Source organism: Cricetulus griseus, chromosome 7, assembly GCF_003668045.3.
Source record: "Cricetulus griseus strain 17A/GY chromosome 7, alternate assembly CriGri-PICRH-1.0, whole genome shotgun sequence".
In the NCBI taxonomy this organism is placed as follows: Eukaryota; Metazoa; Chordata; class Mammalia; order Rodentia; family Cricetidae; genus Cricetulus; species Cricetulus griseus.
The window spans coordinates 84,959,698-84,980,366 of record NC_048600.1 but is presented as its reverse complement, the minus strand read 5'-3'; the positions used below and the strand labels follow the sequence as shown (position 1 = coordinate 84,980,366).

The 20,669-nt window shown below is 42.3% G+C and overlaps 1 protein-coding gene across 7 annotated transcripts in view; it reads left to right on the top strand.

Annotated features, from left to right (window-relative positions):
• The window catches only part of LOC100756987 (NACHT, LRR and PYD domains-containing protein 1a), an 83,364-nt gene that overhangs the window by 43,694 nt on the left and 19,001 nt on the right, over nucleotides 1-20,669 (top strand). For all 7 annotated transcript variants that reach the window (XM_027426854.2, XM_027426852.2, XM_027426853.2 and 4 more), the window contains 6 exons: nucleotides 9,248-10,910; nucleotides 14,462-14,632; nucleotides 15,375-15,545; nucleotides 16,850-16,939; nucleotides 19,059-19,150; nucleotides 20,370-20,469. In XM_027426854.2, the coding sequence (XP_027282655.1) occupies nucleotides 9,248-10,910; nucleotides 14,462-14,632; nucleotides 15,375-15,545; nucleotides 16,850-16,939; nucleotides 19,059-19,150; nucleotides 20,370-20,469 (2,287 nt within the window). The remainder of the gene's footprint in view (nucleotides 1-9,247; nucleotides 10,911-14,461; nucleotides 14,633-15,374; nucleotides 15,546-16,849; nucleotides 16,940-19,058; nucleotides 19,151-20,369; nucleotides 20,470-20,669) is intronic.

Genomic DNA, 20,669 nt, shown 5'->3' with positions numbered 1-20,669 from the left:
CTGAAGGTGTTTATCAGCTGTAGGAGTTCCCTGGTAGAGTTCTTCAGGTCACTTCTGTAGACTATCATATCATCTGCAAATAGTGAGAGCTTGACTTCTTCCTTTCCTATTTTTATCCCGTTGATCTCCTTTTGTTGTCTTATTGCTCTAGCTAGAACTTCAAGGACAATATTGAAGAGAGGTATGGAGAGAGTGGACAGCCTTGTCTTGTTCCTGATTTTAGGAGAAACATGCTGAGTTTCTTTCCATTTATTTTGATGTTGGCTGTTGGCTTGCTGTAAATTGCTTTTATTATGTTTAGGTATGTTCCTGTTATCCCTGAACACTCCAGAACCTTTATCATGAAGGGGTGTTGAATTTTGTCAAAGGTTTTCTCAGCATCTAGTGAGATGATCATGTGGTTTTTCTTTCTCAGTTTATTTATATGATGGATTCCAGTGATGGATATTCATATGTTGAACCATCCTTGCATCCCTGGGATGAAGCCTACTTGATCATTGATCATTATGGATGATTTCTCTGATGTGTTTTTGATTCGATTTGCCAGTATTTTATTGAGTATTTTTGCATCAATATTCATGAGGGATATTGGTCTATAGTTCTCTTTCTTAGTTGTGTCTTTGTGTGGCTTGGGTACCAAGGTTATTGAAGCCTCATAAAAAGAGTTTGACAATGACCCTTCTGCATCTATTGCATCTTTCAGGAGAATTGGTATTAGATGTTTCTTGGATTTCTTGTAGAATTCTGCACTGAAGCCATCTGACCCTGGGCTTTTTTTTTTGGATGGGAGACTTTTGATGACTGCTTCCATTTCATTAAGGGTTATAGGTCTACTTAAATTGCTTATCTGTTCTTGATTTAATTTTGGTAAGTGAAATCTATTCAGAAAATTGTCCATTTCCTTTAGATTTTTGAATTTTGAGAAACACAGGTTTTCAAAGTAGGACCTGATGATTCTCTGGATTTCCTCAGTGTCTGTTGTTATGTAACTCTTTTCGGTTTCTGATATTATTAATTTGCATGTTCACTCTCTGCTGTTTGGTAAGTTTGGGTAAGGGTTTGTCTATCTTGATGATTTTCTCGAAGAACCAACTTTTCCTTATCTTGATTCTTTGTATTTTTTCCTAGTTTCCAATTTATTGATTTCAGCCCTCAATTTCATTATTTCCTGATGTCTACTCCTCTGAGGTTCGTTGGCTTCTTTCTGTTCTAGAGCTTTCAGTTGTGCTGTTAATTTTTTTCATTCATTTATTTAACTCATAAATAAAGTCATGCACAATTATGATACACAATACAGTATGTTCACAATGGCGTGTACTGTTAATTTACTGATGTGACTATTGTCCAGTTTCTTCATGTGGGCACTTAGCGCTATGAACTTTCCTTTTAGCACTCCTTTCAAAGTTCCCATAAGTTTGGGTATGTTGTGTCCACATTCTCATTGAATTCTAGGAAATCTTCAATTTCTTTTTTTATTTCTTCCTCAACCCAGGGATGGTGCAATTGGTCATTATTCTGTTTCCATGAGTTTGTAGGTTTTCTGCTATTCATGTTGTTGTTGAATTCTAACTTTAAAGCATGGTGGTCTGATAAGATACAGGGGGTATTTTAATCTTTGTACCTGTTGAGGTTTGCTATGTTGCCAAATATATGGTCGATTTTAGAGAAGGTTCCAGGTGGCACTGAGAAGAAGGTAAATTCATTTGTGTTTGGATGGAATGTTCTGTACACGTCTGTTAAACCCAATTGGGTTATAACTTCTATTAGTTCCTTTGTTTCTTTGTTAAGTTTCTTTCTGGTGTTCCTGTCTAGTGGTGAGAGTGGGTGTTGAAGTCTCCCACTATAAGTGTGTGAGGTTTTATGTGTGACTTGAGTTTTAGTAATGTTTCTTTTACAAACATGGATGCCTTTGTACTAGGAACACAGATGTTCAGAATTGAGACTTCATCTTGATGGATTTCTCCTGTGATGAGTAGGAAGTGACCACCTTCATCTCTTTTGATTGATTTTAGATTGAAGTCTAATTTAATAGATATTAGGATTGCTACTTCCGCTTGTTTCTTGGGACCATTTGATTGGAAAATCTTTTCCCAACCCTTTACTCTGAGGTACTGTCTGTCTTTGAAATTGAGGTGTGTTTCTTGTATTCAACAGAAGGACAGATTCTGTCTTCTTATCCATTCTGCTAGCCTGTGTCTTTTTATAGGTGAGTTAAGACTATTAACATTGAAGGATATTAATGAATATTGATTGTTCATTCTTGTTTCTTTTGGATTTTGTGGTGGTGGTGGAATTGTGTGTGGATTTCCACCCCATTTTTATTTTGGCTGTTGGTAAAGTGGGATTATCTATTGCCTATGTTTTTCTGGTTGTAGTTAACTTCCTTGGGTTGGAGTTTTCCTTCCAGAAGTTTGTAGAGCTGGATTGGTGTATATGTATTGTTTAAAACTGGTTTTGTCATGGAATATCTTGTTTTCTGCATCCATATTTATTGAAAGTTTTGCTGGGTATAGTAGTCTGGGTTGGCATCTGTGGTCTCTTAGTATAGGTAGAATATCTATCCAGGAACTTCTGGCTTTCGGAGTTTCAATGGAAATTCAGGTGTAATTCTAATAGTTTTGCCTTTATATGTTACTTGACCTTTTTCCTTTGCTACTCTTAATATTTTTCTTTATTCTGTATGTTTGGGTTTTTTATTATTATGTGGTGAGGAGACCTTTTGTGGTACACTCTATTTGGTGTTCTGTAGGCTTCTTGTACTTTGATTGACATGTCTTTCTTTAGGTGATTTTGTTGGATATGTTTTCTGCACCTTTGAGTTGACTTTTTTCACCTTCTTCTATACCTATTATTCTTAGGTTTGGTCTTTTCACGGTGTCTCATATTTCCTGTATATTTTGTGTTAATGATTTATTGGACTTAAGATTTTCTTTGGTTGATGAGTCTATTTCTCCTAGTGTGTCTTCAACTCCTGAGATTCTCTTTTCCATATCTTGTATTCTGTTGGTTATGCTTGTATCTATAGTTCTTGTTCATTTACTCTACTTTCCCATTTCCAGCATTCCCTCAGTTTGTGTTTTCTTTATTGTCTCTATTTAAGTTTTCAGGTCTTGAACTTTCTGAATTATTTCCTTCAGCTGTTTGATTGTATTTTCTTGACTTTCCTTAAGAGATTTCTTGCCCACACAAATAGCTGTCCTGAACAAGAGGGAGCTCTTGGCCCCCAGACTGAATACTGGGAAACCAGCATGGAACTGATCCAGTCCCCATAAATGTGACTGTCAGTGAGGAAGCTTCAGAAATATACGGGGCCTATTGTAGTAGATCAGTACTTACGCCTAGCATAGGAATGGACTTTGGGATCCCATTTCACATACAGGGATACTCCTTCAGCCTAGACACATGGGGGAGGGCCTAGGCCCTATCCCAAAGATTATGACAGACTCTGAAGACCCCCCTATGGAAGGCCTCACTCTCCCTGGGGAGCAGAAATGGTATTGGATAAGTAGAATGTTAGTGGGGGGCAGGGGAGGAGGGGAGGTAGAGGGAACTGGGATTGACATGTAAAACAATCTTGTTTCTAATTTAAATAAAAAAAATTTTAAATAAAAGACATATTTCTGGCTTTAAAAAAGATATTTGTTGATTTCTAGTACTTTTTTGTTTTTTTCTTCCACTTCCTTAAGGGATTTTCTCATATCCTCTTTGAGGCCCCCTATCATTTTCATGAAAATGTTTTTAAGGTCATTCTCTTCTGCATCTTCTGTGTTGTGATGTCCAAGTCTTGCTGGTGTAGGGTCTCTAGACTCCGGTGGTGTCATATTGTTTTGTTTTGTTTTTTTGTTTGTTTTTGGTTTTTTTGTTGTTGTTGTTTTTTCGAGACAGGGTTTCTCTGTGTAGCTTTGGAGCCTATCCTGGCACTCGCTCTCACAGAGATCTGCCTGCCTCTGCCTCCCAAGTACTGGGATTAAAGGCATGTGCCACCAACACCGGCTGAATGTATTTTTATATTGTCTTCTTTCCATCCTTTCTTCTGGTGGATGGAGAAGGATTCTCTTCCTCTCTTAGTCCAGTGGATGGAGGCAGGACTGTCACCTGGGACCTGGAAGTCCCTGGATGTGCTGGATCCAGCAGAACTGGGATCCACTGTGAGCAGCCCCCCAGTCTTTGGTGACTCCAAGCAGGGCAGAAGAACAAGGCCCTATTATTCTCATGTTTGGTGTTTTCACGGTGTCCCACATTTCCTGAATATTTTGTGTTAGGAATTTGTTGGACTTAAGATTTTCTTTGATCAATTAATCTATTTCTCTAGTGTATCTTCAACACCTGGGATTCTCACTTCCATCTCTTGTATTCTGTTGGTTATGCCTGCATCTTTAGTTCCTGATCATTTACACAGATTTTCTATTTCCAGCATTCCCTCAGAAGGTGGTTTTGTTGTTGTTGTTGTTGGTGGTGGTGGTGGTGGTTGGTTGGTTGGTTGGTTGGTTGGTTGTTTTTGTCTCTATTTCAACTTTCAAGCCTTGCACTGTTTTAATTTTTCCTTCACTTGTTTGGTTGTTTTTTCTTGGCCTTCCTTGTTTTCTTTAAGAAATGTGTTTATTTCTTTCAATTTTTGGTTTGACTTTTCCTCCATTTCTTGAATTTTTGTTTGTTTTCTCTTCTGTTTCTTTAAGGGATTTTTTTCATTACCTCTTTGAGGGTCTCTGTAGTCTTCATAAAGTTGTTTTTAGGGTTGTTCTCTTCTGCTTCATCTGTGTTGGAATGTTCAGGTCTTGCTGATGTGGAGTCCCTAGACTCTGATGTTGTCATATTGATCTTTCTGTTGTTGACTATGTTCTTATAGAGTCATCTTCCCATCCCTACTTCCAGTAAGTTCCTGTGGGGTCTTTGCCTCTCACAGTGGGTTCCAAGGTTCTTTTCTGATAGGTGCAAGCAAGTCCAATATTTCTATGGCTCTCCTCTTCCCGAGGGTTGAGGCAAGACTAGGATCTCGATGTTGGCAAACTCTGGATGGTCTGTTTCCCCAGGGAAGGGTTCCCCCAAGTGCAGTACCCATGCCTCAGGAGGCTCCAAGCAGGGCACAAAAAAGAAGTGTTTGAATCTTATCTGATGTCTTCCTGACGAATTCTAAGTGTCTTCAAAACTTGGTTGTTAGAGAACTTGGAAAACAAAGATGCCATGTGACTGAGAATTACTGTGGATTGTTTCCTTAGGAGAACTTCAGACAAGAGGTTTTGGTATGAGCAAATTGACTTGCTAAGGTGTAGATTGCATAACAACTAAAAAAAAAGTCAAAAGACCTTTTTTAATAAAGTAATAGTAGTCAGTTTATTATAAACTGGCTCTCCTTCCCTGCTGCTTCTAAGACAAAATTCATTCTGGAGTGACCTTATTTCTTCCACAGATCTGCACAAAACCAAACACCTACAGTTTAGAGAAACATTAATATATAGGTATAAGCATAAATATTCAGAAGGCAGGTTAACAATATACCCATTTAGCAAAATAGCAATAGGTCTATCCCAAGAGGTTACAAGCTCATGCTCATGGGATTTAGACCAAGTTTACAGGCATAAATTCTCTCCAGTGGGATTCAAATCTAATCTGAAATAACTCAAATCTAATAAGTAGAAAGATGGTTACCCTATCACCTACATGTTATTATTGCACCTGTGAGCTAGTCTCACTTGGTAGGTTAATATTGCAGCATTCAGGGTCACTATCAAGTAATATCACTAATGCCTTTCTCTCCCAATGTCCTCATAACACCTGCTAGTTCTGTGAAAATTACCCAACATGGAAGAAGTTTCATGTCTGTTCCAACTTGGAATCTGTAAGTCTTTATAACAAAATTATGCTGTGTCTTCAGCAATAGGGTCTTTACTCTAGTTCTGAGACTACCAAGCGCAACAGCAACAGGCTTTGCTGTTTTGGAGTCTCTGCATTCTCCCTGATGAGTAACTCTTAGGAGGTTCTCCATGTTTGGCACTGGGATTTCTCTTTAATAACTCATGTCACAGGATGAAAGCACAGTGCAACCATTACTCACTAGCCTACATTTATCTAATTTATATTTTGGTTAGCTTACAAAGTGGTGTGTTAACATAGGATCTATCATACATCATTAGTGTGGTTTGCCCAAGGCCACCCACTCCTCTCCCCTGTCACACAATCCCTATCCTCACTTCAAACTTGCACCACTTAAACCTAACTTAAACAATTTTACAACACAAGGTTTCTACTCTGTCTGCACAACTTAGGGCCTTTTAGACTCCCCTCACTTGGATTCATTATAGTTTCCTAACTTCTATAGACAATCCAAATAAGTCTCTCATGGACACATCTCTAAATGAAAACCTATAGGCAATTAATAGTTGCTGAGAGAGGGAGACTCAGACTTCTTCAGATATGAGTCCCTCGTAATTGTCAAATCCCAAGTGGTCAACATTAAATACATAACAGCAACACTAAATAGACTCAGCACAGTGTGTGTGTGTGTGTGTGTGTGTGTGTGTGTGTGTGTGTGTGTGTTTGTGTGTGTGTGTGTATGTATGTATGTATGTATGTATGTATGTATGTATATGTGTGTGTTTGTATTATGTATGGATGTAACAATCATTAAAGAAGAAAATGAGAGTTTGAGAGGGAAGGGGGGAACACAGGAGCAGTTGGAGAGGAGACAAAGAATGGTGGAAATGATGTAAATATTGTATGGACAGAAAATTCTCAAAAATTAACCTAAAAGAAACTTTAAAAATAAAAAAATTAAACACACTACTCAAAATAAATGGATCATATACGTAATATATGACTATATGTCAAATGACCCACAAATGAGAGAAAAATATAGCATTTGTCTCTCTGGGAATGATTACCTCAGTAAGTAGGATGTGCTCCATTTCTGTCCATTTTCCATGGATTTTTATAGACCTGTTCTTCAATATGTATGATATGCATACATACATGTGTGCATCTTTGCATGTTGGGGCATACAAATATGGGGGCTATACCTGTTCTTCAATATGTATGATATGCATACATACATGTGTGTATCTTTGCATGTTGGGGCATACATATATGGGGGCTATACTGTGTGTGCTTGTGTGCACCCTAAATTGATATCTGGAATCTTCCTTAGTTGCTCTCACATATTCATTGAGGCAGATGCTCTCATCCATTCCCAGAGCTTGTCCATAAAGCAAGTCTAGCTGGCCACCCTGCTCTGTGGATCCCCTGACTCGACTTTCTGAGCAGGGAATAGCAGGAGCCACAATTCAAATGCAGCAGGTACAGGCGTTCTTGGGATCCAAATCTAGTCCACGTGCTTTTTTGTCAAACTCATTAACTTGCTGCCCCAGAGGCTCTATAGTGTGACAAATCTGAAGAGGACTTGGATGTATGCATGGTAACAGATACATCTCAGCTGGAAGACGTGGACAGCACAGCCTAGGAAGAGCTGAGTCCTCTCTCGGCACCTGGGGAAGACATGGCCTGAGCCAGGCAGACCTTGGCAAAGATGAGTGGCCAGTCTACTGCACTCAGGAGATGTTAGAGGTTGTCCTACAGAAGACAATGAGAGCAGGTCTATAGATCCTGATTTCAGAGACAATTTGGCCCCTGAAGCCAGTCTCTTAAGGACTAATTCTATGAACAGATGCCGTACTCTGTGCTCTCACCAAATTTTCTCCAGCACCTTGGCCAAGGGAATACAGTCAGCTATGTTGTACTTTCGGCAGCTGGCAGGTGCTGAGGGATGAACTTGGATTCTAGTCCATGGAGCATCCTCCTATCTGTTTTATCCTGAGCTCTTTCCAAAGAAGATAATGAGATGAGGTTTGTATTCAGATACAAAACTGGAGAGAAGACTCCTCAGATGCACTGATTGAAGGAAGAGGGAGTAAGTCAGGTAGGAAGCCAGCAAAGTTTGCTGTGGTGTATGGTGGAGTGGGTCACATCAAGAGCAAATGTGTTAGCTTGCTTTCCATTGCCAGGACAGGAAATAGGGACTGGGAAACTTTTGTTATTCTTGTTTGTTTGTTTGTTTGTTTGTTTGTTTGACTGACTGATTGACTGACTGATTGTAGCCTAGGATGTTTCCAAACTCACCATATTGAAATGCTGACGCTGAGCTCCTTATTCTTCTGTCTTCTGAGTGATGAGTTACAGGACTATAGGACCATTCTTAGTAGGTTTTTTGTGTGTGTGGTTGGTTGATTGGTTGGTTGGCTTCTTGTTTGTGTTTTTAAAGCTTCTTTACTTAATTATAGTTCTGGAGTCTGGAAGTCCAAGATTAAAGACTATAACTGCTCTGATTAAGAAAAAAGTACACAGGCAAGCAGGTGCCTGCAGGAGAGAAATGAAACCCCTTCTGACAATAGCTAGTTCATTGCTAGAAGAAAAGTATTGATCAATTAATATGGGGCCTGCCCCCATGAGTTCAAACACCCACACTAGATCCTTTTCCCCATACTGCTACACTGGCAAATGAGTTTCAACACTAGTTTCATCATGAGTTTCGGTGGATACTAAATACACCCATACAGTAGCCACAAACAAGGCTTATTGTTACTGATGATATCTGGAAGACAGTACAAAATATGCTTGGGTTGCCAGTCTTGGGAACAGGGGACTAAGTCTATATCTTGAAACATGAACTCTAAGGCATCCCAAAACCATCCCTTCAGGCCCAGAATTGCAGGACTTATAGATGGTGATATCAGGACTGTAATGGTGGGGACCAATGGGATCTGTCAGGAGAAGACAGTGACTCCAGTGTCTGTAAACTCCCCCAGTATTCCAAGACCCACATGACCACAGCCCTGAAATTACAGATGGAAAAGCTCAGAGAGTCTAGTTGATCATCCCATAGACTGCATGAGGACAGAGTTGCATTTGTGAACTCATCCTTTATTCTCAACCCAAAGAGCAGGTCTGGCACAGAGTAAGACATCTATAAATATCTGAAGTGTGAATGAACATAGTACAGAATTATTATTATTATTATTATTAGACAAGTGAAAACTTGCACTAGATTCTTTCTACTCTAAAGCTCACATTCTTTGCACTGTACTGTTCAGAATATCCCAATACCCACAGTCAGTATTTTGTACAGCTTAGAAAGATGCCTAAATTCATCCAGTTGTTCAATGGTGGAAGGAAGAGACAAAGGAAAAAAGAATGAAAGAACAATAAACACTATTGAGTTCTCTTATGCTCCATATTTCTTCCTTATGATTTTTTTCAGAAATGCATCACAAAGAAGGAAGAGAGAATCTTTATCACACTGAGTCCTGGAAAATGGAGGATTTCCTACAGAATTTCACACACCTATTACTTTTACTAAAACCTTGCCCAAGAGGCTGGAAGACCTTGAACAGAAAAAGCTTGCATGAAACAAAAGGAGAGGAGAAAGGACATCTGATTGAGATGGAAGACTTATTTAATCCAAACCTAGATACCCAGGAAGAGCCTCAGTTGGTCATATTAGAGGGGGCTGCTGGGATTGGGAAGTCAACACTGGCCAGGCAGGTAAGAAGGGCATGGGGAAAAGGCCAGCTCTACAGAGATCGCTTCCAGCATGTCTTCTATTTCAACTGCAGAGAGCTGGCCCAGTGCAAACAGCTGAGTCTGGCTGAACTCATAGCCAAAGACCAGGCTGTGTCCTCAGCTCCTATCAGGCAGATCCTGTCTCACCCTGAGAAGCTGCTCTTCATCCTGGATGGCATAGATGAGCCAGCATGGGTCTTGGAGATGCAGAATCCTGAGTTCTGTCTGCACTGGAGCCAGCCACAGCCAGTGCCTATGCTGCTGGGCAGTTTGCTGGGAAAATCCATTCTGCCGGGTGCTTCCTTGCTGCTCACAACTCGGATCACAGATCTACGGAAGTTCATTCCTTCTTTGGGGCAGCCACGTTGGGTGGAAGTCCTGGGTTTCTCCAAGTCTGGACGGAAGAAATATATCTACAAATATTTCACAAAGAAAAGAGAGGCAATTGCAGCTGTTAGCTTGGTTAAATCAAACCCAGTGCTCTCAGCACTGTGTGTGGTGCCCTGGGTGTCCTGGCTGGTCTGCACTTGCCTGAAGCAGCAGATGAAACAGGGAATAGATCTCTCACTGACCTCACAGACCACCACAGCCCTCTGCCTGAAATACCTTTCCCTGACTCTTCCAGGGCATTCCCTGGAGACACAGCTCAGAAGGCTCTGCTCACTGGCTGCTGAGGGGATCTTCAGAAAAAGGACCCTGTTCAGTGAGAGAGACCTTCAGATCCAAGGGTTAGATAATGATGTCATTACCACTTTCTTGAAGATGGGTGTCCTTCAGAAGCAGCCCAGGTCTCTGTACTACAGCTTTGCTCACTTGTGTCTCCAGGAGTTCTTTGCAGCAATGTCCTGCATCTTGTATTTTAATGAGAACACAAGTGATCATACAGAATTCTACAGTATTGTGCAAGCACTGAAGGAAGGCTATGGAAGACATGACCTGTTTGAGGCACCCACTATGCGCTTTCTATTTGGTCTTTTAAGTGAAAAGGAAATGAGAAAAATTTGGAATATCTTCCCCTGCAAATGGAGTAGGGAAACAATGTTGCACCTGCAAAGGTATATCCAAAAGGAAGCCCTACTCCATCAACCATATTCTCTGGGTTTACTCCATTGTCTGTATGAAATTCAGGATAAAGATTTCGTGGCAGAAGTGATGAACAATTATCAAGAAACAAGGGTGCATACCCCAGTGGATATGGAGCACCCAGAGTTCCAGACAGGAGTGATGTACATGGTGGTCCAGACAGACGTGGACCTCATGGTGGTCACTTTCTGCATTAAGTTCTGCTGCCGTGTAAAGAGGCTTCAGATGAATGCGAGTGGACAGCAGAGAAAAATCTCAAAGTCCCCCAAGATAGTTCTGTGAGTATCTGTGGATCCCATGAGCACACATGTTATGAGCACCAGCAGCACTCTTAGCAGGATCCAGGGCAGCAGGATACAGGTCATCCATGACATCTAACTCCTGAGTCTGACCATTTTTCTCTACTTGCCTCTGTGTGCCTGACTATACAAGGAACTATGAGCTTTTAAATCTTCCTAGGCCTCAGTGAGGACACCCACCTGCTCTGATTCAAATCTTCTTCATCCTTCACAAGATTCAAATAGCCCACATTCACTGATCCTTTCTCTTAATGTGATTTCTCTCTGTGAACTCTCTCTGCTCATTCAGCTCCTGCAGGCACTCTCCCCTATATGCATGACAGTGACCTTGGCCCTAATGTTTTCCCTCCATCACTTCAAGAGGTGTATCTGTGAGTGTCCCTAAATTTCCCCTGTCAGATGATTCCTTGTATGTGTCAATGAAGGCAGAATGTCTCTGGCACTGAGCTTCAAGTCTTACTAACTTCTCTCCAATCTCAGCAGCAATGTAGACTTCCCCTTCCTGGGTCCCCTACTACAGTGCAGAAGTGGTTACTTGATGATTCATTAAACACTGACTTTATATCAGGCTCTGCCAACCAATCACAAAAGGAGAAACACAGTTGCTGCCTTGAGGTTTTCAAAGCTGGGAGAGGAAACAGTCACTCTAATTACATAGGGCATGACTCTTGAAATAAGCAGGAATGGACCAGATACCCAGAGTTGTGGAATTTGACACCAATCTGAACACTACAAGAGCCCATGTGAAAAAATAACTTAAAAATAGCAGAGTGAAGGTTAGAAAACAGGAAGAACATGAGGAGAGGAGGGAAAACGGGTCAAATAGGAAATGGGATCAAACTGTGTCACACACATAGAGGAAGTTGTCTCAATAACTCTCATTTTATATGATTAGGTGGACTAATAAAATATGATAGATGTAGAAAAGTGAGGCTATACCAATCATCAAAACAAAAATTTATGTCAACCAGAATTCCATTCCTCAGAGAGGACAACAATAAGAATTGGAGTAGCTGAGCTTGGTCATGCACACCTGTCTTCCCAAACTCAGAAGTCTGAGACAAGGAAGGAAGTCCCAGGCCAGTCTGAGCTACATAGTGTGACACTGTCTCAAAATATCAGGGAGTAAGGAAAGATTATTATTATTATCATGACTAATTTTCTTTTGCTGTGATAGAACACCATGGACAACACAACTTATAGAAGAGTTTATTTTGGATTCTGGTCCAGAGGGATCAGGGTCCATCATGACAGAGGGAAAGGATGTGACTGGAGCAGCAACTGAGAGCTCATTCTAGAACCACAGGCAGGAAGCAGAAAGAATGTACTGGTCATGGCTCCAGGCCCCAGTGACACATTTCCTCCCACAAAGCCACACCTCCTAAGCTTCCCCCAAAGTGCCACCACTTGAGGACCAAGCATTCAAAGGCCCATGACTGGGTGACATCTCATTCAAAGCACCACACCTAATAAGACCAAGATCCTAGGTTATACCCACAGCATGAAAGAAAAAAATGCAATATGCCCTTTAATCTTATCTCCATATATTTTTATGGGAAAACTGAGCCTCACAATCTCTGTTATCTTATATTCACATTTATTTCCTTAATGAATCAAGGCTGCCTTCTCTGGTTACTAAAGATCTAGTACAATATCATTCTGAATAGCGTTCTGATATTGCCTAGGGCGAATACCTTAGTGATTTGGATCATTTTTCTATTCTTGGCCAGTATAAGTTGTTTCTAAATGTCTATGGTTATAAAAAGTGAGCCTTGAAGGGCCTTCCTTGATACAGATGTGGCAAGCAGCAGTGGTCTGATAGGGAGCTTCAGAAGAATCTAAGTACGCACAGAGACAGAGATCAGTTAGGGAAAGAGAAACAAGGAACACCAGCATGCTTGCAATGGACCATGGCCTTAGGAGATTGGGGGCAACCCCATGGGAGAGCATGAGGATTTGACTGCTAGTGAGAAAGTAAGGTCAGGGAGCTCAGCAAGGAGGCCATTTCACACTGAGCAAACAGGGTGGAAGCTCCCTAAAGTAAAAAATCAAAAATGGCAGGTGAGTGAGTTTCTATTGCTAAAAAGCGACTCCATGACCATGGCAACTCTATCAAAGCAAACATTTAATTGTGATGGCTCACTTACAGTTAAGAGACTCCATCCATTATCATCATGGTAGGACATGGCAGTGTGCAGGCAGACATGGCTCTGGTTACATCTTGATATGCAGACCACATAAAGTCAACAGACATCCTCAGTGGTATCCTGAGCAAAAGATACCTCAAATCCTGCCCCCACAGTGATGCACTTGCTCTAACAAGGCTGCACCCACTCCTACAAAGCCCCACCTCCTAATAGTGCCACTCCCTATGAGATTATGGGGGCCAATTACATTCAAACTACCACATACACATGAAGTAAAAAGTAAAAAAAGTGTTTTAAAAACAACATCCTTCAAAGTTTAGTATTTGTTTTCCTTAACATGTCCTTAACATTCTTTAGTTTTGTAAAATTGAAAGAAAAGTTCTATATTTTTTGTTTCGATTAAAGTTGGCCATCTCTAATCTTAGTTTTGGAACTTGTGGTTGTATTTTAAGTTTGTTACATTGTTTTGTTTACAGTAGAAGGGATCAAATGCTGCACATTCCAGACTGAAAGCTACTCCAAGCCCCCCTTGCAGCTTGAAGCTTAGGCTAATTTAAACTTCAATCTTCTCCTGTCTTTATATGCTTGGTTTCTGGCAATAAAGGAATGCCTTAGCAGGCATGGTGATATTCTATCTATCTATCTATCTATCTATCTATCTATCTATCTATCTCTATTTCTATCTCTGTGTGTGTCTGTCTGTTTCATTCTGTGTGTCTCTCAGTGTGTCTGTCAATTTATCTCCCTGTTTATCTGTCAGTTTCTCTATCTGCCTATCATGCTCTTTCTGAGTGTACCTAAGTCTCTCCCTGTATCTAGATATCTTCTTCCTACCTCTCTTAGAAAGATATAGGGACCACATGAACCAACACATCTGTAGTGTTTATGGCCATGCTCAGCATCCCAACACAGAGTCACTCTCAACCCCCTCTCCTGAGCTCTCATCCCATCTCCCTTTTTCAGGTTTCCACTTTAGACTCTAGAATTCTGTTCAAAGGGGAATCAGTTATATTCACATCAAAATGAAGAGGCTGTCTGAATTACCAAGGTCCTTCATTGTACCAGACTATGTGCTGGGTACTGTAGATTAAAAAGAAAAGATGATAATGACCAATTCACACCATGTGGGGCACCTGGACTGAGTCACAAACAGATGCACAAAATGAACACACAGCAGGCTGTGATTAGGATGTAAATGCAGAACTACCCAGAGGAGAGGATCCAGATATTGGAACAAAGGAGCATGTAGAAGCTGGTAAATCCTGGGGATGGTATATGGAGGCCTGGTGCTCAGGCAATAGGAACCTAGTCTACTATGTGGGGCACACATGGGTCACATCACTCATACCCTTTCTCTCTCGCTCACTCTCTCTCTCTCCTCAGGTCTAGATGGACCCCAATGACTAATGCCAGTTGGCAGGTTCTCTTCTCCATGCTTGAGTTCACAGGAAGCCTAGAGGAGCTGGACCTAAGTGGAAACCCACTGAGCAACTCTGCACTGCAGAGTCTTTGTAGGACCCTGAGATGCCCTGGATGTCACCTAAAGACATTATGGTGAGTCTGGCCTGGGTTGTCCCTGGAGCAGACATAGATGGCAGGAGAAGAAAGGCAAAAGCCGGGCCTGGGGTAAGGCTTGTTATTCATCACATGTTCACCAAACTCTCTTGACCCTATCCATGACAGACTTGATAAACACATGGACTCTATTCTTGGGCCTCATGAGAGACTGATATTCAGCAATGACCCCACTAGCTATTGCTAACTGCAGGCCCATGAGGTAGGTCTCTAGTAGAGCAGACTTCCTGAGGAAGTGGCTACAGGAGAAATGAAGAACACAGAGAAAGAGACTAAATGAAGCAGGAGGGGAGAAAACTCCAGACCCAGGGAATGGCATCTCCCTATTTTCCCCTCATCTCTGCCCTTGTAACCAGCCTTCAACTCTGTTTCTATGGACACCATCTATTCTAATATTACACATGATGAGTGAGATCCTTCTCTATTCTATGGCTGGTGAACACCACTTCAGATGGCTCTTGAAATCGACCAGTGAGTTGCCCTGGGCCTCTTGGAGCTCTGCCATGACCAGTGGCTGCAGAGCAGTGGTCCCCAAGCTGTCCTCCACTATTCCTGCTGCTCGGTTGTGGGAAGCATGAATTATCCACCCAGACTAGAAAAGGCACTCCAGAGAGCTAAGCAATGCTAACACAGCATACCAGGGCTCACAAAGGGAGACCTGAGTTCAGTTCTCAAGAGCAGTGAGCTCTGGAAAAGCTGATGATGAGCATCTCCCATGCAGGCTTCTCAACTGTGGCCTCACATCCAGACACTGTGAGGACCTGACCTCAGTGCTCTGGGCCAGCTCCAGCCTGACTGAGCTCGACCTGCAGCTAAATGACCTGGGCGACCATGGGGTGAGGCTGCTGTGTGAAGGGCTCAGGAATCCTGCCTGCAACCTCAGAATCCTGAGGTAAGTAAGGCCCAGGAATTCCCTCTGGGGAGGAGGCAAGGGAAGGGACACAGGTGTGTTACTAGATGACAAGACAGAAAAAAAGGGGGTCATATAGTGCATAGTCAGTCTGACTACTGACCAGCTGTGCCATTTACACCCATGACTTGGATAAGTCCCTGTATACTTTAAAACTCGGTTTCCTCATCTATCAAATGGAATATCACACCTGCCTCATGGATTCTAATAACATAAAATGTACACATGTAAAAACAAAGATAATACCAGGTAGGTGGTAGGGCACTGTATATTATTAAGGCTATTATTCTTTTTTTAATTTTTTTATTAGTTCAAGTTAGGAACAAGCTTGTTTCACATGTAAATCCCTTCTCCCTCTCCACCTTAAGGCTATTATTCTTAACCACTGAGCCTCTCTTAAGTTAAGGCTATTATTCTAATGGACTCAGGGCTTCATATTCTAATGGACTCATTTGTTCAGTCATGAATACACTATACATGCATTCACATCAGGGCCCTGTGTGCCAAGGCCTGGTCCAGGCCCTAGGGATAACAATCACAACACACATGGCTCTGTCCTGCTGAAGCTGTGTGGGAAGAGACAGACATAAGTTACCTGTGAGCTGTGATTCACTATTGACAATCTCTGCTGAGTGCTGTGGAGTCGACAGTATGATGAAAATGCAATGCTGTGAGAAGGCCTGCTTTATTGAATGGCCCAGGAGGGCTTCTCCTAGGCCTGATAAGGAAATAGGACTTGGTTGGGCCAACCTGGAGACAGCAGCCCAGGAAAAGGCAGAGCTGGGGAAAGCTCTGGAACAGAAAGTGGCTAGAGCCTTGGAGGGCCATGAGTTTCACTACAGGAGCTTGATGTGGCCCTCTGTCCAGAATCTGTTTAGGATTATGGCCATGAACTCCAGCCATCGGGAATGCTGATGGCTACTGTGCTGCCCTGTGCCAACAAGAGTACCCTCATCTATGGCCATGTACCCTTCCCTGGTATCTGTCGGGAGGGGTATAAAGGGCCAGCCCTCATTTCAGCCCTGGAAAGTTACAAAAGTCCTTATCCTGACTTCAGATTTATCTGCACAGTGACAGAGCACCACCTAGACTGTGTCAGGGACACATCTCCCTCTGCTCAAGCCTACTACTCTCCATCGTTTGTCTTGGTTTTGGCTCAAGAATAAGCCTTAATAATGCTCCTCACTGGCTCCATCTACAGACAATAGAGTCCAGGATCCTGGACCCTGATACCTCATGATCCTGTGGTGGATCCCAGAATAAGCAGCCCCTTCCTGTGCTTGCAGGCTGGACCAGGACCCTCTCAGTGACCAGGTGATGATGGAGCTCAGGGCCCTGGAGGCAGAGAATCCACAGATGCTCATCTCTAGCACATTGTAAGTGGTGAACACAGAACTTCTACTGGTCAACCCAGGCCCTATATGACTGCTCTAGAGCTGAGAGTTGGGAAAAGGGTGCTGAGGTAATGGGAAAAACACACAGAACCAGGAAGAAACCAGGAAACCACAGTGACCAAAATGCAGAAGGGTTCTGTGTATTGGGAGATTGCATATATTTTTAATTTAGAAAAAATAGAATTATATAGCATACCCACATAAGTTCTTCCATCTGAAAAAAAAAGATATGAAAGGTCAATTAGGCAAGTCCTCTGGGCACAACAAGTGTGACAATGATAGCCATCAAGAAACCCAAATCATGGGGACAACGAAAACAGAACCACACTTAAGAAAAACACAGAAAAACTCTTAGGGAACAAAAACCACTATGAGTATCACTGTCCTAACTCTAATGCTCAGACACACATACACACAGGATTATGTGCACGCCACACACAGACACACACACACACACACACACACACACACACACACACACACACACCACACACACACACACTGTGCTATGGGATATAAAGCCTCAGGACAGGACAGGAAAGTTGTTTTCCCAAATCCAGGGGCTGTGCTGAAGCCCATGTTCTCCTAGCTTAGTCAATTTCAGTTCCTGACCATGAATTCTTTCTGTCAAGTTCCTAGCTGTCATACCACATGTGAAACCAAGGGTTCTATAAATATGGGATGGCCATCCATCCATTGATTGAACATTTGTGCAAAACTCACTATACATCATACACTATTTTCGGTTCTGAGAGCACATCAGTGAACCAGGAAGACATGGCCCATGATTTGGTATTACTGGACACCAGCAGTGAAGGGACCCTTGTTCACCCACAGTCCATGAAATTGTACCTGGGAACCTTTGAGTGAGATGGTAGTCTGTCTGACCTGATCGAAAGCTGAGGCAAGCTCTCCAAGATGAGAAATGTGGGGTTGATGCAAGAAGAGGAAATTTCCAGGCAGAGGTAGAGAATAAGGAAGCAGAGAGAGAAACTCCACTGAGGGACAGGAAACCATGTGTGAGATCATCTGTTCTCCCTCACCATCAACCTGAGAGCTCCACAAAAATGCAAGTTCTCAGGCCCCACTCCATCCCTGATGACTCAGAATATCAGGAGGAGCAGCTTCCTTCACTGAGCCTTCTGATTTAGCAGGCCATCCAAGTGACATTTAACATAGTGATTTGAGAGCCCCTGGTCTAGATTTGAGAAGGAAAGGGTGACATAGGAGGGCCTGGAGGCAGACAGGAGTCACAGCAAGAATGATGAACCATGCTAAGAATGTTCTGTTTCTCCCCAGAGGAAATGAGAGGCTTTGTAGTGCCTCAGCCATGAAAGGCATCTCCACCCATTTTTTTATAGCCAGCTACTATGTAGAAAATGGACTAGAAGGGACAAATCAGGATTAGGGCCACCTGTCAGAGGATGCGGCAGTGGTTCAGGACAATGTTCTATCCATCCTGGGAGAAGGATGGAGTCTGTGGAGGTGAAGAGTAGATGACAGAAAGGAGACAAATTAGAAATTAGGAGGTAGTGTCTAGGGGATCAGCATTCATCTTGTTCAGCTATAACACAATGCCTGACACTGGGCACCTAACATAAATAATTGAGATTATTTCTTTCTGGATACAGGGAAGGGTCAGGGCATGGACCCTGCTTCTAAAGAAGCCCTTTGTCCTGTTTCATCTGATTGGGCAGCTGGGAAGGCTGAGAATGTGAAGCCAGGCAGTCTTTAATGACGAGTACTGTCAGGCCACAGGAACCCACTCCTGTGATGATGACATTAACCCCTTCATGAAAGCAGAACATTCATGACCTCATTGTGTCTTATCCTGCATCCTATCAGCACTGTGACATTGGGGGTTAACTTTCTAGTGAGTAGATGTTGGGTAACACATTCAAATTAAAGCAAAGGATGAGATGATCCCTGTTCAAGCCCCATTGATGACCAGGAGGATGGGGCCTTCATAGAGTTCAGTCCCACAGAAGCCTAGGACTGAGTTCAAATTCAGATGAGTTGGATTTTATGTCAAGATATGTACATGGCCCTGGTTTCCCTGGTTTCTCCTGAAATCTGAGGGAAATAATATGTCTGTGTGTAGGAATCCACCTGTGATGGACCCTACTAAGAACATGGATGGAGAAGAAATGGGTGATAGCTTGACCTCATTCAAGCAGCAGAGACTACAGTCGGGTATGTGATGGGTTCAGACACAGGGCATCATGATTACAGATGAAGGAGAATCTGTGGGGGAAAGTTATCATTTCTTTCTTTTTGAAATTTCTTTTTAGAAATTAATACACAAGTACTATTATTTACACCTTTCCAGACCGCAGTCTGCCTACTCCAACAACTCCTGTGTCCCACCAGCAAACTCTCTCTCTCAAATTCATAACCTCTTCTTAAATATTAAATATTAAATATATGTGTATTTACATATGTATATATGAATACAACATGATGAGTCCATTTAGTGTTGGTCATCTATATATTTCAGGTTGAACACTTGAGTCTGGATGATCTATTAGGAAACTTTTCCCGGGGAAGACTGATGTTAACCCTCTCCTACCAGCTATTAATTGCCTGTAGCTCTTCATTTATGAGTAGAGCGTTATCAGAATCCCCCCATCCACATTAGAATGTCAAGTAGTGCTATCATTGGGCAGTTCTTGCTGAGGCCGAGATATTGTTGAGATTTCATTAGTGCAACTTCACTGCCATATACAAAAGAAAAGAAAAAAAAACATTGCAACATCTCCAACAGTTGTTCTGGAAATGGTTATCATTTCTATTCCCCTGTCTCTGACATGGAACAGTACAGGCTCTCCAATAAGAGTACCACCCTTGCAAGACCTTTCACACCTAGAACCCAGAGGGAATACTGCTTCTTTCTTTGCCAGCCTTGGAGGCTTCTTAGGGCCTCTTCTCTAGTCTGTGGTTTGCATCATGCTCTATAGCAGGACTCTGCATCTCATTTTGAGCTGCTATTGCCTGGGACTCACCTCCCTATCCCTGCTCATCTATATTTTGAGTTACATTCTTTTCTTTTTCAACATACTCACTTAGAACGTGCTAGGCCAGTAACAGAAAATACAGAGGCTAGCATAGGAGAAGGTAATATGGTGGGATGGTTGCTCAAAAACCATAGCAGAAGACAATAAAATAAAATGAATATATATAAATGAAAAGCATGCAGGTAGTCTAATGAACAGTGATGAAAACTGAAGGTACACTCCCTGCTAAGACATGGCATGGAGACCCTGAAAAGAGTCATCCATGGTCCAACACTGGGAAAGGCTGTAGAGATGAGCCAGGATAAAAGAGAGTGACCTCTGTCTGGGTCTTCTAGAGGAATGCTGTTCATAAATTGCACCACTATAGACCTTCCATCCATCTTCTCCTGCCTCTCCAGGACACAAGCACATGGAACCACTGGGGACTGAAGATGACTTCTGGGGCCCTACAGGGCCAGTGGCTACTGAGGTGGTTGACAGAGAAAGGAACCTGTACCGGTGAGTGAGCTCTGCCTGGAAAAGGTGACTTTCCCCAGCACACTTTCCACACTTTTCACCTAGCCTCTACCCTGTCTTCTCCTACCATCACTAGTGCCAGAGGCAAGGCTAAGACTGGAATAAAAAGCTTGGGAACTCCAGCAACCATTTTTCCAAGTTTGTTTCAACTACTCACATTCCTCCCTTGTCATCACTGTCAC